At 41.9% G+C, this 15132-nt stretch overlaps 1 protein-coding gene across 1 annotated transcript in view; it reads right to left on the bottom strand.

Annotated features, from left to right (window-relative positions):
- Positions 1–9495: 9495 nt before the first annotated feature.
- The window catches only part of bend5 (BEN domain containing 5), a 51717-nt gene continuing 46080 nt past the window's right edge, over positions 9496–15132 (bottom strand). The window contains exon 6 of the mRNA XM_063066202.1: positions 9496–14228. Coding sequence (XP_062922272.1) covers positions 13978–14228 — 251 coding nt within the window. The 3' untranslated portion in view covers positions 9496–13977. The remainder of the gene's footprint in view (positions 14229–15132) is intronic.

The following is a 15132-nucleotide window of genomic DNA, read 5'->3' as shown; positions in this document are numbered from 1 at the left end:
TAGCTTTATTTGTCGCAGACACATCGAAACATCAAAACAGACAGCGAAGTGTGTTGCCTGCGTCAGTGATGTGCCGGGCCAGCCTGGAACGTCGACCGTGCTTTTTTCCATGGATGCTGCCTGGCCTGCTGAGTTCCTCCGGCATTCTGTGACTGAAGCTGCAAGTCTGATTCACTCATTTTTTGGCGGACAGCAGGGGGATGTGTGTGGCCTCAGTTGTAGTGAGGATTAGGCCAGTTTACCACCGCCCAGGAGAGAGGTGTCGGAGTTGGTGCGCTCCACCGGAGGTGGTGTGGTGCAGGGTCGAAGTCAGAGGCAGTTCTACCCCTGCCCCCCTCCCCAGTGTTTGCTCAGTAGAAGACAAGCTGTATTGTGTTTGACTGCATGTTTCTGCAACATTCATGGACTCTTGGACCTTTTTTTTGTGTGGCTGTGTTTTACTGCCATCCTATATGTGCTATACGTGCTTCGTGCTGTGTATGACCTTTCACACCGTGGTTTGCACCTTAGTTCCAGAGTAACGCTGAAGGGTCTCGGCCCGAAATGTTGACTGTACTCTTTTCTATAGATGCTGCCTGGCCTGCTGAGTTCCTTCAGCATTTTGTGTGTGTTGCTTGGATTTCCAGCATCTGCAGATTTTCTCTTGTTTGAAACTTGCAGCAATTACTGTTTCAAGCAATAACTAACCATATTTACCCTAAGTAAACCCCCAAAACCCAACAACTAATCTATCATCCCTCCCAAAGAAAATCACTGAAATTATTGTCCCTGAAGAAATGGAAGAAATCGGTACGTTGTCTCACAGTTACTAGAGTTCTCTCTCTCGGTGAGTCTCTTCCATCTTGTGCAGATTTCTTCCTTCCCCTTTAGAAAACTCGCTCATTTTCCATGTTTGTCTCTCTTCAGAGTTTCAGTGTGGAAGATTTAGTCCAGGAAAGTCAGTCAAGTCTGCGATGAAGTCCCACCAAGGGTCAGGAAGAGGCCTATCTGCCCTCAAGGCTTGTACTCCTTAAAGATCTCTGTGAACACACCAGCCAGTTGGTCAGCACAAGTCTTTAGTATCTTTAACTTCCTGTGGATTCACCTTCCTGAAGGCAACCCACACGTCAGCTTCAGATACTGAGATCATAGGATGATCTGGAGATATGGGGGCTCACAATGGTTCTTCCATGTTCTGACGGTCAAAGCGACTATAGAGGGCATTGAGCTCATCTGGAAGCAAAGCCCTGCTTTCTCCCATGTGGCTTGATTTTGCTTTGTAGGAGGTGATAGCATTCAAGCCCTGCCAGTGTTGTTGAACTTCTCTTGTTGGTTCAAGTTTGGTATGGAATCTCCACTTCCCCTATGAGATGGCTTTCTGGAGATCATACCTGCTCACCTTGTAGCATTTTTGGTCTCCAGACTTGAATGCCTCTGATCTGGCCCTCAGCAAATTTTGGATCTCGTGGTTCATCTGGAGCTTCCAACGGGGGAAGACTCTGAATGATCTAGTGGGGGGCAAAAATCTACAGCTGTTTTAATTAAGTCCGTTACAACCATGGTGTATTCATTCAGGTCTCAATCAAGGAGGAGGAGAAGATGGTGGTGCAATGCAGCGCGTGCAGCCGCTCCGAAATGATATTGTATGTGTTAATAAGGGGCCATGCACCATCCTGATTTGATGGGGACAGACGTGAGAAGCATGGAGGAACACCTGGAGAAACGTCTGAAATGCCCGCTTCGCTGCCGCTGCTACTGTGCGATCGCGAATCTCAGGAGGTGAAGGCCCAGAATCCTCGGCTTTGCCTGTTGCTTGGTGGTCGGGGCCGAGGTCGAAGCGCTCAGCAGAGATGGTGCTCGGTGCTCGGTGTCAGAGGGCTGGTCGGTGGCTCAAGGTTTTCGGACGGACTCAAGAGTCAGCTGTGGTAGGTGCTTCCAGGGTGCTGCATCGGCAAGTTTGCGGCGCTGGAAGCTCATGGCAGGGAGAGTTTCTCCCTTCAACTGTTTGCGTGAGATGATGGGATTTCTGAGAGACTTTGAGACTTTTTTTTTACCGTGCCCATGGTCTGTTCTTCATCAAATTAAGGTATTGCTTTGCACTGTTGTAACTATATGTTATAATTATGTGGTTTTTGTCAGTTTTTCGGTCGGTTGTCTTGTGTTTCTGTGATATCATTCTGGAGGAACATTGTATCATTTCTTAATGCATGCATTACTAAATGACAATAAAAGAGGACTGCGTGTCCTCAAAATCTAATCTAATCTAATCTATAGATGAGTGCTTGAATACAGCCCAGTCCACTGATTCAAAGCAATCCTGTAACCATTCCTCTGCTTCCCACGACCACCTCTGAGTTGTCCCAATCTCTAAAGCTTTGTTTTTTAGGCTCTGCCTGTATGCAGATAGGAGGAGTACAGCCAAATGATCCGATTTGCCAAAATGCGGATTGGGCAAGGAATAGTAGGCATTCTTTATTTTAATGTAGCAGTGGATTAGTATGTTGGGACCCTTAGTGCTACAAGTTATATGCTGGTGATAATTGAGTAGGGTTTTCTTCAAACAAGCGTGATGAAGTTTCTGACTATAATTTGAAATGGGTCAGGATGGGCTGTTTCTTGTCTGAGTGCTTGATTATAGTCAGCCGCTGGTGGTACACAAGTTACCATCAGGATCTTGGTTGAGAACTCCCGAAGTAAATATAATGGTCTGCATTTCATCATTAGGTGCTCCAAGCTGGGGGAACATGAGTTCAACAGAACCACCACATCGGAGCACCAATGGGAGTTAACTGTAAAACACACACCTCCTCCCGTTACCTTACCTGAGTAAGCAGTTCAGTCCATTCTGTAAATCATGAATCGTTCTGGTCTGACTGCTGCATCCAGCGTGTTTGCAGATGGTTATACAACCATCTCGTCTGCCTCTGATAGACCAGTCTTGCCGTCAGATCCTCAGATTTAGTCTCCAGTGTATGTACATTTGCTGGGTAGTGGAGGCCTCATCCCTCTATGTTTCAGCCTGGCTTGGACTGCCCCCTCCTACCAAGCTTTCAGCCATGGCAATGAGCCTTCTGGGCCCTGCGTCTGACCGGTCCAGGTTTTTCAGCTGATTGTGAGATTTGAAGATCATCTAGGTATTTAAAGTCCATTGTTAAGAGGAACACTTCAGATTGCAGCGAAAGCAATTCAAAAGTATATTTGAGAGGAAGTTTGTAATAATTTGCTGTAGTGCACAGAACGTTTCTGATGATCAACGGAGCCATTTTTGGATCTGTGGGTAGAATTAAAAACTCCATGGGTAAAGAGACCCTGATAGGAGTTATATACAGGCCTCCAAAATGGAGCCACGATGTGGACTACAAATTATAATGGGAGATCGAAAAGGCATGTAAAAAGGGCAATGTTATGATAGTCATGGGGGATTTTAATATGCAGGTAGATGGGGAAAATCAGGTTGGTGCAAGATCCCAAGAGAGAGAGTTCATGGAATGCCTACTAGGAGATGGCTTGTTAGTGCAGCTCGTGGTTGAGTCCACTAGGGAAAATGTAATTCTGGGTTACAATTATAATTAGCCAGATTTGATTAGGGAGCTTAAAGTAAAGGAACCCTTGGAGACAGTGGTCATAATATGATAGAATTCACCCCAAGTTTGAGAGGGAGAAGCTAATGTCAGATGTATCAGTTTTACAGCGGAGTAAAGGAAATTACAGAGGCATGAGAGAGGAGCTGGCCAGAGTTGATTGGAAGGGGACACTAGCAGAGATGATGACAGAATGGCAATGGCTGGAACTTCTGGGGGAATTTTGGAAGATTTTGCAGTATCGATACATCCCACAGATGAAGTATTTCAAATGGAGAATTAGGCAATCATAGCTGACAAGGGAAGTAAAAGACAGCATAAAAGCAAAAGAGAGGGCATATAATGTAGTCAAAATTAATGATTAGGCAGAGGATTAAGAGGCTTTCAAAAACCAACAGAAGGGAATTTAAAAAGCCAAATAAGAGAGTAAAGAATAAATATGAAGACAGGCTAGCCAATACTATAAAAGAGGATACAATAAGGTTTTTGGATACATAAAGAGTAAAAGAGACAAGAGTGGGTATCACACTACACAAGAATGTTAGGTGAAGTATTGGGAGACAAAAAATGGTGGATGAACTTACTAAGTATTTTGCAGTAGTCTTCTCTGTGAAAAACAGCAGCAGTATGCCAGAATATTGAGAGTTTTAGGGGTAGAATTAAGTGATGTTGCTATTACTAAGAAGAAGGTGTTTAGAAAGGTGAAAGGTCTGAATTTTCCGATCACCAGCACTGTGAAGTGTCATGGTAACATCTACACTACCATGCAGTCTGATAATACACAAATATATAATGTATAAGATTCAAGTTTGAAGACTGTTTAATGCCATTCTTCAGTACATGAGTGTAAAGGAGAATGAAATGATAGTTATTCCAGATCCAATGCAGTTAACTGTTACATACAGTACATAAACTGACAAGATGTATATAAAATGACACTAGATTAGTGGATGTAATGGTGGTGGGGGGTGTGGAGGGTGGATTAATAGGTGGATATGTTGAAAGTAGCTGTTTTGAGTCTGGTGGTCCTGGCATGGATGCTGCGTTGCTTCCTCCCTAATGGGAGTGGGACAAACAGTCCATCATCAGGGAGGATACAATCCTTCAAGATGTTACTGGCCCTTTTCCAGCACTTTCAGTATATATGGTATTGATGGCAGGTTGGCTGGTCAGTTTTATCTGCCAGTTGTAGAGCTTTCCCATCTGCCGCAGTGCAGTTTCAGTTACAGAGCATCATATATAAATACAATGATGGTGTTCCAATGATCTCAGTATTATACCACCTTGTCATTTAAGATTGGGTTAATTTTTATCAGGGTGTTGATTTATTGATTTATTCAGTATATCACAGATTGTTTTAAATGTGTTCACGCAAAAGCATTTCGGTGCACCACATTTGACAATAAAAATGGAAACATTAACCAAATAAATCTCAGGTTGGAGGAGCAACACCTCATAATATATCTGGGTAGCCTCCAACCGCATGGCACGGACATCGATTTCTCCAACTGCCTTTCTCCCAGGGTCTACTCTCCTCTCCTATCAGATTCCTTCTTCTCCGGCCCTTTACTTTTTCCACCTACACCTTCCCGCTTCAGACTTCACCTCCCCCCCGCCACCCCCAACCACCTGGCTTCACCTATCACCTTCTAGCTTGTCCTCCTACCACTCACCTCTCCTTCTTATTCTGGCTGTTTCCCCCTAATGAAATGTCCCGGCTTAAAATGTCAGCTATTTATTCCTCTTAAAGATGCTGCCTCACCGGCTGAGTTCCTCCAGCATTTTGTATGCGTTGCTCTAAATATACCTTAACTCTTTTGTTATCAGGAAGTTGTTATGCTATTAGGAAGTTATTTGGTGACAAGCACAGGAATTTCAGTTCTTTACCTGCCAAGGAAATCTGAGGCTGTAGTTCTGATACACAGCCAGCAGTGGCACCCCAAGTGGTTTCCAAATGAAAAAAACTACTACAAATTTTAGCACAAGAGGTTTTCTGTAAATGCTGGAAATGTAGAGCAATACACACAAAATGCTGACGAGGCAGGTCAGGCAGCATCTCTGGAGAGGAATAAACAGTCAATACTTTAGGCCAAGACCTTTCATCAGGACTGGAAAAGTGGGAAGAAGCCAGAATAAGGAGGTGTAGAAAGGGGGAGGAGTACAAGTCAGCAGGTGATAGATGTGGGGGGAGATAGGTGGGTGGGGTATGAACTAAAAAGCTCCACACATATCGCAAATGCGATGTTAGCATTCATTTCAAGAGCATTAGAATATAAAGACAAGAATACAACATGGAGGCTTTGTAAAGCACTGGTGAGGCCTCACTTGGAGTATTGTGAGCAGTTCTGGGCCCCTTATCTAAGAAGCTACGTGCTGACGTCGTTAAGGCTTCAAAGGAGGTTCATGAAAATGATTCCAGGTTTGAAAGGTTTGTCATATGAAGAGTATTCGATGGCTCTGGGCCTCTGCTCACTGGAATTCAGAAGAATGGGGGTGACCTCATTAAAACCTATTGAATGTTGAAAAGCCTCGATAGAGTGTGTTTTCTTTGGTGGGGGAATCTAAGATGAGAGGACACAGCCTCAGAATAGAGGGGTATCCTGTTAGAATGGAGATGAGGAATTTCTTTAGCCAGAGAATGATGAATCTGGAACTCTTTGCCACAAGCAGCTTGGGGGCCAAGTCATTAGGTATATTTATGGCAGAGGTTAATAGATTCTTAATTAGTCAGGGCATGAAGGGATACGGGGAGAAGGCAGAAGATTGAGGCTGAGAGGGAAAATGGATCTGCCTTGATAAAATGGCACAGCAGACTCAATGGGCCAAATGCCCTAATTCTGCTCCTATACCTTGGGTCCTATACTATTTCATTAACACTGCAAATGTATTGAGGATTGTTTGCTTGCAGTTGAGATGACATGGTAGCATAGCAGTTAGCAAATGCTTTACGTGAGCCTGAAGACAACATTTTACGAACAGCATCTTCCCTTTCGCCTCAGATTTCTGAATAGACAACGAAGTCATGTACGTTATTCTCACTATTGTTTTCACCACTAACTTAACATATATATTTATTGTAAATTATAGTTTTTATGTATTGTAAAGTACTGCTGCCTCAAAACAACAGACTTTAGGAGACATGCCAGTAATATTAAATCTATTTCTGAACAATTCACTGCCAGAATTACACATATTTTCTTATCATTGGACCCATTGAGTTTATGCTGGCTCTCAAAACTATCATATTCCTCACTTTTGCCTCTCTAACCAATTCATTTTTACATGTCCATAAACTCCTCCCATTTCCCTACCACTCACATTCACAGTCAGCCAAGTTAAAAGCTACACATTTTTGGGATGTGGAAAGAAACCACAGCACTGGATGGATTCCCCAAAAACACAGGCTAATCCCACACGGACATAAAAATTGGTGCAGTCAAACCCAGACTGCTGAAGCTGCTTGGTAGCAGCACTACCTATGTCAATCCTGATGAAGGATCATGGCCTGAAATGACATCTGTTTACTCCCCTCCATAAATGCTGCCTGACTTGCTGATTTTCTCCAGCATTTTATGTGTGTGACAATCCACCAATGAGAACCATTAATCTTCAGATATTTAATCTATATTTATTTTGAAGACATTGAGAGCTATCCCCAAAACATCAAGGCCATTATTTATCACTCACTCAAATTTAATACCGCTACTGCTGTTAGCTCGTTGTGCAAGTGTCTCAAAGTAAATTGTTTAAAAACAATAGAGACAGCTGTGCAGCTCCATAAAACCCTGGTTAGACTACACTTGGAATATTGTGTTCACTTCTGGTCACCTCATTATAAGAATGAAAGCTTTAGAGAGGGTGCAGAGGAAATTTTAATAGGATGCTGCCTGGAATTTTTTTTTCCCCAAATGTGGAAATGTTTATTATGAAGGGGCATAATTTTAGCCAATTGGTGGAAAGTACAGGGGGTGTCTGAGGTAAGCTTTTTTTTTAAAAAATGAGTGTAAGGGGGTTTCGGCTTTTATGTTACTGCGGAGGCTAATTAAAATGGCGTCTTTGTTATGTTAATCTGGGGAATGCGGCTTTGTTGTGTTAAACGTTGAGAAAGTTTGCGCTAGCAGCTTGTTTTGGTTTAGAGTGTGATGAGAGGATGCTATTAACCAATTGGGATAGTTGTTACGGTTTTGGTGTATTTGTAGATACTGTATGCGCAGGGTTGTGGGGGAGAAGGCGGGAGAGTGAGACAGAGGATGGATGAGGTGCTGTAATGTCCGCTAACGGGGTCGGACCCCGAGGAGGGCGTTCGGCGAGGAGATGGAAACGGACTCGGACTCGTGTGGAGCGTCTGGTCGACCACCGTTGGTGGTCCCAGGCGGCCGGTCGAGGTGGTCCGAGGGGTCACAGGGAAAAGGTCCTTGAGCTTCAACTGTTTGTGCGCTAAGAGATTGGACTTTGATAAGTGTGGCGCCTTTTGTTTTCCTTTTATATTTTATTATCTATTAATTATATAGTTCCAGTAATATCTATAAACTGTAAATCATTTAATCTTATCTGGTGTATTGTCTGTTATTTGGGCAGGGTGGGGTACATCACACAGCATTCACACGAGGCTGTTTCCCTAGACCAGGGGTCTCCAACCTTTTTTGCACTGCGGACCGGTTTCGCATTGACAATATTCTTGCGGACCGGCCGACCGGGGGGGGGGGGGGCGGGTGGTGGTAGGGTTGCTAACGAACAAGAGTAGTAGTCAAATACGTTGGGTTTACCCCAAGAAAGACTACAATGACCATGAAGCCTTGCGCTGGCACCAGTGCGCATGCGTGAATTTCGCATGCGTTTACGCGCCTATTTTTTTCTACAAATCCTACTCTTTGCGATTCTGTTCGGGGAGGGGTGTTAATCACGAACGCTATATAGGTGATAAGTGGCTAATACACTCAATTTCGTTTCTAAAAGGGTTTATCTAACGAATTTAATATTAAACACACAGTGCATATTTTCCTCGCATGAATATAGCGATAAGTCAATTATCAGGGGAGCTTGAAGTAAGTGTTGAACGAACTACCAGTAGAAGTGGTAGAGGCAGGTTCGGCATTATCATTTAAAAGAAAAATTGGATCGGTATATAGTCAAGAAAGAATGGAGGGTTATGGGCTGAGTGCAGGTCGGTGGTACTAGATGAGAGTAGCATTCGGCACGGACTAGAAAGGCAGAGATCGCCTATTTCCGTGCTGTAATTGTTATATGGTTATATAAGTCAATTGCATCATAACATTTTAAGTAACGTTTGGATATTAAACACACAACACATATTTTCCCCGTATGAACATATAAAATCATTGCAACACACCAATATCGCTGAATCAGTGGGAGCCCTGGGCTTGTTTCCCTACAACAAGACGGTGCCATCGAGGGGTGATGGGAGACAGTGATACTCGAAGGGAGTTTCTTATGTCCAGTCTATTCCGCAATTTAGTTTTCGTTGCATTCATTGCAGAGATATGTTGGAAATGGAAGCAATGTTTTCAGTATTTTCATGGCCATCTCAGAATATTTAGCCTTGACTTTGATCCAGAACGGTGGTTAGACCGCTGCCCTAGACGACAGCGAGCCGAGCGACCCTGAGGGTGGCGGGAGGGCCTACATAAACAAAGGAAGTTAAGAAACTCTTAGATAAGCACATAGATGATAGAAAAACTGAGGCCAATATAGGAGGGAAGTTGCAAACAGGAATTCTACAGATGCTGGAAATTCAAGCAACACACATAAAAGTTGCCTGCTGCGTTCACCAGCAACTTCTATGTGTTGCTAGGAGGGAAGTTGGATTGATATCAGAGTAAGTCACAAGATCAGTGCAACATCATAGGCTAAAGGGCCTGTATGAAGTTGGAGTGTTCGATGTAAAATAAAACAGACTATAAAAATGTAGCATTTATTGACTTGATAGGACAAGCAGGAAGTTAAAATACAGGAACAATAATTAAAAAGGCCTAAAAGGGTGATCACATAACTACTACTACAAAAGAGACATATGAGTAGAACTCCATTAGCTTACATAATTATTGTCAACTTTTTTTAAAAAAATATTGCATCTGAGGGGTTGTAACTCTTAAGATGACAGCAAAAGAGAATTAGTCTCCACATTAACAGTGGTCTTTATAATACATAATATACAATTTTAACTTCATAGAATGGAATAAATAAGTTAGCAATGTACTAGAATTTTATAAGTAGAAGGCAAACATAAGTTACATTTAAATGACAAACTTTAGTAAGGAGGAAATACACTTTTGTTTATGACAGTACTTAGTTGTAAGAAAATGTTCAGCCAAACTACAAATAACTGTTGATAAGGGAATAGTGAAGAGACTCACAATAGGACAGATGGTAAAAAAGCAAAGATAGCGTGCAGTCAGAGTCAGGAAGGACAGGCAGATGATAGGACATAATTTCAGCCAGCGGGATGAGTATCAGTGTATTAGGGATGCAGAATCAAAAAGGGTAGCAAATACAGTACTCAAAGTGTTAATCTCAATGCACAAAGTACAACAAATAAGGTGGGTGATCTTGTTGCATTATTACAGATGGTCAGGCATCTCTGAATCGTGGCTGAAAGATGCTTTTAGTGGGGAACTAATGACCAAGGTTACATGTTGTACTGGAGCGATAGCAAGGAAGGTAGATAGAGGGGGTTGACGTGGCTCTGCTGGTAAAGAATGGCACCAAAGCAGTAGAAAGATCTGAGATAGGATCAGAAGATGTTGAATCCTTGTGGGCTGAGTTAAGAAATTGCAAAGATAAAAAGACCCCGATGGTATTTATATACAGGCCTCCCAATAGTAGCTGGGATGTGGACCACAGATTAAAACAGGAAATAGAAAAGGTGTGCCAAAAGGGCAATGTTATGATAGCCATGGGGTATCCCAACAATGCAGGTCAATTGAGAAAAATTAGGTTGGTAATGGATCTCAAGAGAGTGAGTTTGTTGAATGCTATGAGATGACTTTTTAAGAGCAGTTTGTTGCTGAGCCTACTCAAGGATCAGCTATACTGTATTGGGTGTTAAGTAATGAACCAAAGGTGATTAGAGAGCTCAAGGTAAAAGAACCCTTAGGAGATGGTGATCACAATATGATTGAGTTCAACTTGAAATTTGATAGGGAGAAAGTAAAGCCTGGCAGAACAGTATGTCAGTGGAGTATAGGAAATTACAGAGATATGAGAGGGGAGTTTGGTCAAAGTAACTTGGAAGGAGATGCTGGCAGGGAAGCCAGCAGAGCAGCAATGGCTTGAATTTCGGGGTAAAATGAGGAAGGTACTGTATAGATGTATTCCAAAAACAAAGAAATACTCAAATGGCAAAATAGTACAAACGTGGATGAAAGGGAAGTCAAAGCTAATGTAAAAACAAGAGAGGGCATACAACAAAGCAAAGACTAGTGGGAAGACAGAGGATTGGGAAATCCCTGCAGAAAGTAACTAGAAGAATCATTAGGAGCAAAAAGATGAAATGTCAAAGCAGCAGGCTAGCAAACAATATCAAAGTGGATAGTAAAAGCTTTTTCAAGAATGTAAAAAAAAATAAAAGAGAGAGGAGAGTGGATATAGGACCACTAGAAAATGAGGCTGGAGAAAGGCCAAGACCTAAGGGTACAGAAGTCACCTGGACCAGATGAACTGCACTATAGAGTTCTGAAAGAGATTGTGGAGGCATTAGTAATGATCTTTCAAAAATCATTGGACACCGGCATGATGCCAGAGGATTGGAAAATTGCAAATGCCACTCCATTCTTTAAGAAAGGAAGAAGGCAGCAGAAAGGAAATTGTAGATCAGTTAGTCTGACCTCAGTGGTTGGGAAGATGTTGGAGTCAATTGTTAAGGGTTATGGGTCACTTGGAAACACAGGGCAAGTTAGGACAAAGTCAGCATGGTTTCCTTCAAGGAAAATCTTGCCTGACAAAGCTGTTGGAATTCCTTAAGGAGATTACACATAGAATAGATAAAGGAGATGCCATGAATGTTGCATATTTGGACTTTCAGAAGGCTTTTGACAAGGTGCCACACATGAGGCTGCTAACCGAGTTAAGAGCCCATGGTCTTGCAGGAGAGTTACTGAAATGGTTAGAGCAGTAGCTAATTGGTAGAATTCAACAAATGGGAGGATAAGAACCTTTTCTGGTTAGCTGCCAGTGAGCAGTAGTGTTTCATAGAGGTCAATGTTATCACTTCTTTTTGTGCTGCATATCAATGATTTTGATGATGGCAAGTTTGCAGGTGGAGGGGCAGGTAATATTGAAGAAACAGGTAGGCTGCAGAAGGACTCGAACAGATTAGGAGAATGGGCAAGAGAGTGGAAAATGAAATACAATGTTGGAAAATGCGTAGTCATGATAGAAATAAATGTACAGACTATTTTCTAAATGGGGAGAAATCCAAAAATCAGAAATGCAAAGGGACTTGGGTGTTCTTGTGCAGAACTACCTAAAAGTTTACTTGCAGGTAGAGTCAGTGGTGAGGAAGGCAAATGTGATGTTAGCATTCATTTCAAGAGGTCTAGAATACAAGAGTAGGGATCCGATTCTGAGGCTTTATAAGGCACAGGTGAGACCTCACCTTGAGTATTGTGAACAGCTTTGGGCTCCTCAACTAATAAAAGATGTGCTGGCATTGGAGAGGGTTCAGAGGAGGTTCACAAGGATGATTCTGGCAATGAAAGGATCATACAATGAACGTTTGATAGCTCTGGGTCTGTACTTGCTGGAATTGAGAAGAATAGAGGGGATCTTACTGAAACCTTTCAAATGTTGAAAGGCCTAGACAGAGTAGATGTGTAGATGCAGAGAAATTTCTTTAGCCAGAGGGTGGTAAATTTGTGGAATTTATTATCACAGGCAGCTGTAATAGGAGGCCAGGTTGTTGGGCATATTTAAGGCAGAGCTTGCTAGGTTCTTGATTGGACATGGCTTCAGGGAGTACAGGTAGTGGGGCTGAGGAGATGGAAAAAAGGATCAGCCATGATTCAATGGCGGAGCAGACGCGACAGGCCGAATTTTGGTCCTATGTTTTATGGTTTTACATATAATACAAGAGGTCCTGGGAATAATGAATTTAATAAAGAATTGAGGATGAATCTTCCAGAGGCTAGAGTCATATACAACAAAAGAATAAGTTTGTAATCCAGTCATTAATCTAAGCACAACTACTGCTTAAATGAACTTCCTTCTACTACATCAGAGGTGTACTACACAGATAATTGCACTTTCTAAATTTCAGTTTGCAATTCACTGGGTAAGCTACCCCAGCCTACATGCAACAAGACTTGGTCAGAGTAGATACTTGCTCAGATGTATGATGTGAATATTAATTGCTAATGAAGTACTGGGCACTGTAATCCCCACCGAAACAGAGCTTAATTACACTCAGTGGAGGAACAACAACTTTTATTACATCTGGGTAGTGTCCAACCTGATAGCATGAACATGGATTTTCTAACTTCCAGTAATTTCTTCTCCCCACCACCATCCCTCTGGCCATGCTCACCCTTTTTCCATTCCCATTTTGGCTCCCCTTTCACCCTTTTACCTCTTCCACTGATCACCTGCCAGCTTCTCCCTCTCCCCATCTACTTATTCCAGTTTCTTCTCCCTTCCTTTCCAGTCACGAAGGAAATCAGCCCAAAACATGACTGTATTCCCTTCCATAGATGCTGCCTGACTTGCTGAGTTCCTCAAGATTTCCAGCATCTAGCTTATAAAGCAAATCTGAACATTCATGAATAAGCCACAATTTAAGTTTTACACTGTTTCCTCACATTATAATGGAGAGAATACAAAGAAAATCAGCACACCAATGGGAAAGTTTGGTTAAGAGGACGAATTACAGGTATTCACACTCCTTTCACAGCCAAACTAAAGAGATCTGATCAAGTACAAATATGGCAAAAAATGATAAAGGACTATGAAATAATAAAGTAACTATATTCATTGATGTATGACTTCATAAATGGAGGGCATAAATTAAATTTAAAAATAGCAAAATAACAATGAAAACTAATGATCAAACTCAGAAGGCTGTTCAATGGAGAAAGTCATGAATGCATAATCTATAAAAGCCTTGATAAGGGAGAAGGGGAGGAAAATTAAGGAGCAAAGACCGAGACACTGTGGATGTGCAATGGGCCAAATGGTTTGCTTTTGGAGAATTCTACAAATCATAATTATCTGTACAGTTTCAATGATGTTATAAAAATGGTCAGTAACACAGAAATTAATAGAAAATAGTTCTCTGCAATTCTATGGTAAACAAATGAATACAAACAGATTTCACTGTAGTCAAATAATAGTTGTACATTATTAATAACAATTTCGATGAAGAGAACTTTCTGACTGACCATGCAAAACAGTAAATCTCACTAGATTATTCATAGATAAAGGTTTCAATTTCTTCCTTGATGGGTACTTCAGATCTCTCACAATGTGCATGAATATCACATTTTAAACCTATCTCACATTCACAGTTTCTAAACTTTGATATCTCTGCCTTAGCTTTTCTCCACTGTTTATTAATGTCCATTATTTTTTCCCCAATATATCGATTGACTTTATTTAATCGCTTATGGATCTCATTGTCATCTTTGGCATCTTGTCGTATTCTGTTCAGCAATTGCTCTGTAGAAGAAACAGAATTTTGGTTAGTCTCATTAATGTGAATATAAAATATCAAGAGGTCTGATTTGTAGGAATTTATGTGGTTTTGAGAACAAATACAGTTCATCAGCTTAGCTCAGAAGCAACATTCTTGTCATTGTCATAGTTGAAATTATGCTAAACTCCAGTACAGTGCATCTGGGTGACAGACTTGAGTGGAATACCAACACAGAGGTTGTGTACAAGAAGGGCTAGTGTCACCTCTACTTCCTGCGGAGTCTGAGGTCTTTTGTAGGCCTCTCCTTCATATGTTCTACCAGTTTGTTGTCACCAGTACAATCTTCCTTGCAGTGGTATGCTGGGGCAATGGCATTAACAAACACGATGCCAACAAGTTCAATAAACTGATTAGAAAGGCTGGCTCTGTTATAGGAGTCAAACTGGACACACTGGAGGCTGTGGTAGAACAAAGGACCCTCTGGAAAATCCTGGCAATTCTGAACAATGTTTCTAACCCTCTGAATGCCACCTTGGCTGAACAGAGGAGCACTTATAGTAACAGACTACGACAACTGCGCTGTTCCAAAGAGTACTGAGGTCATTCTTGCCCTCAGCCATTAGGCTCTATAATGAGTCATAGTCACATACTTTATTGATCCTGGGGGAAATTGGTTTTCGTTACAGTTGCACCATAAATAATTAAATAGTATAAAACCATAAATAATTAAATAGCAATATGTAAATTATGCCTGGAAATAAGTCCAGGACCAGCCTATTGGCTCAGGGTGTCTAAGCCTCCAAGGGAGGAGTTGTAAAGTTTGATGGCCACAGGCAGGAATGACTTCCTATGACGCTCTGTGTTGCATATCGGTGGAATGAGTCTCTGGCTGAATGTACTCCTGTGCCCACCCAGTACATTATGTAG

The sequence above is a fragment of the Mobula hypostoma genome, chromosome 1 (genome assembly GCF_963921235.1).
Source record: "Mobula hypostoma chromosome 1, sMobHyp1.1, whole genome shotgun sequence".
NCBI lineage: Eukaryota > Metazoa > Chordata > Chondrichthyes > Myliobatiformes > Myliobatidae > Mobula > Mobula hypostoma.
The sequence above is the reverse complement of the archived record's forward strand: the minus strand, read 5'-3'. Positions and strand labels throughout refer to the sequence as shown.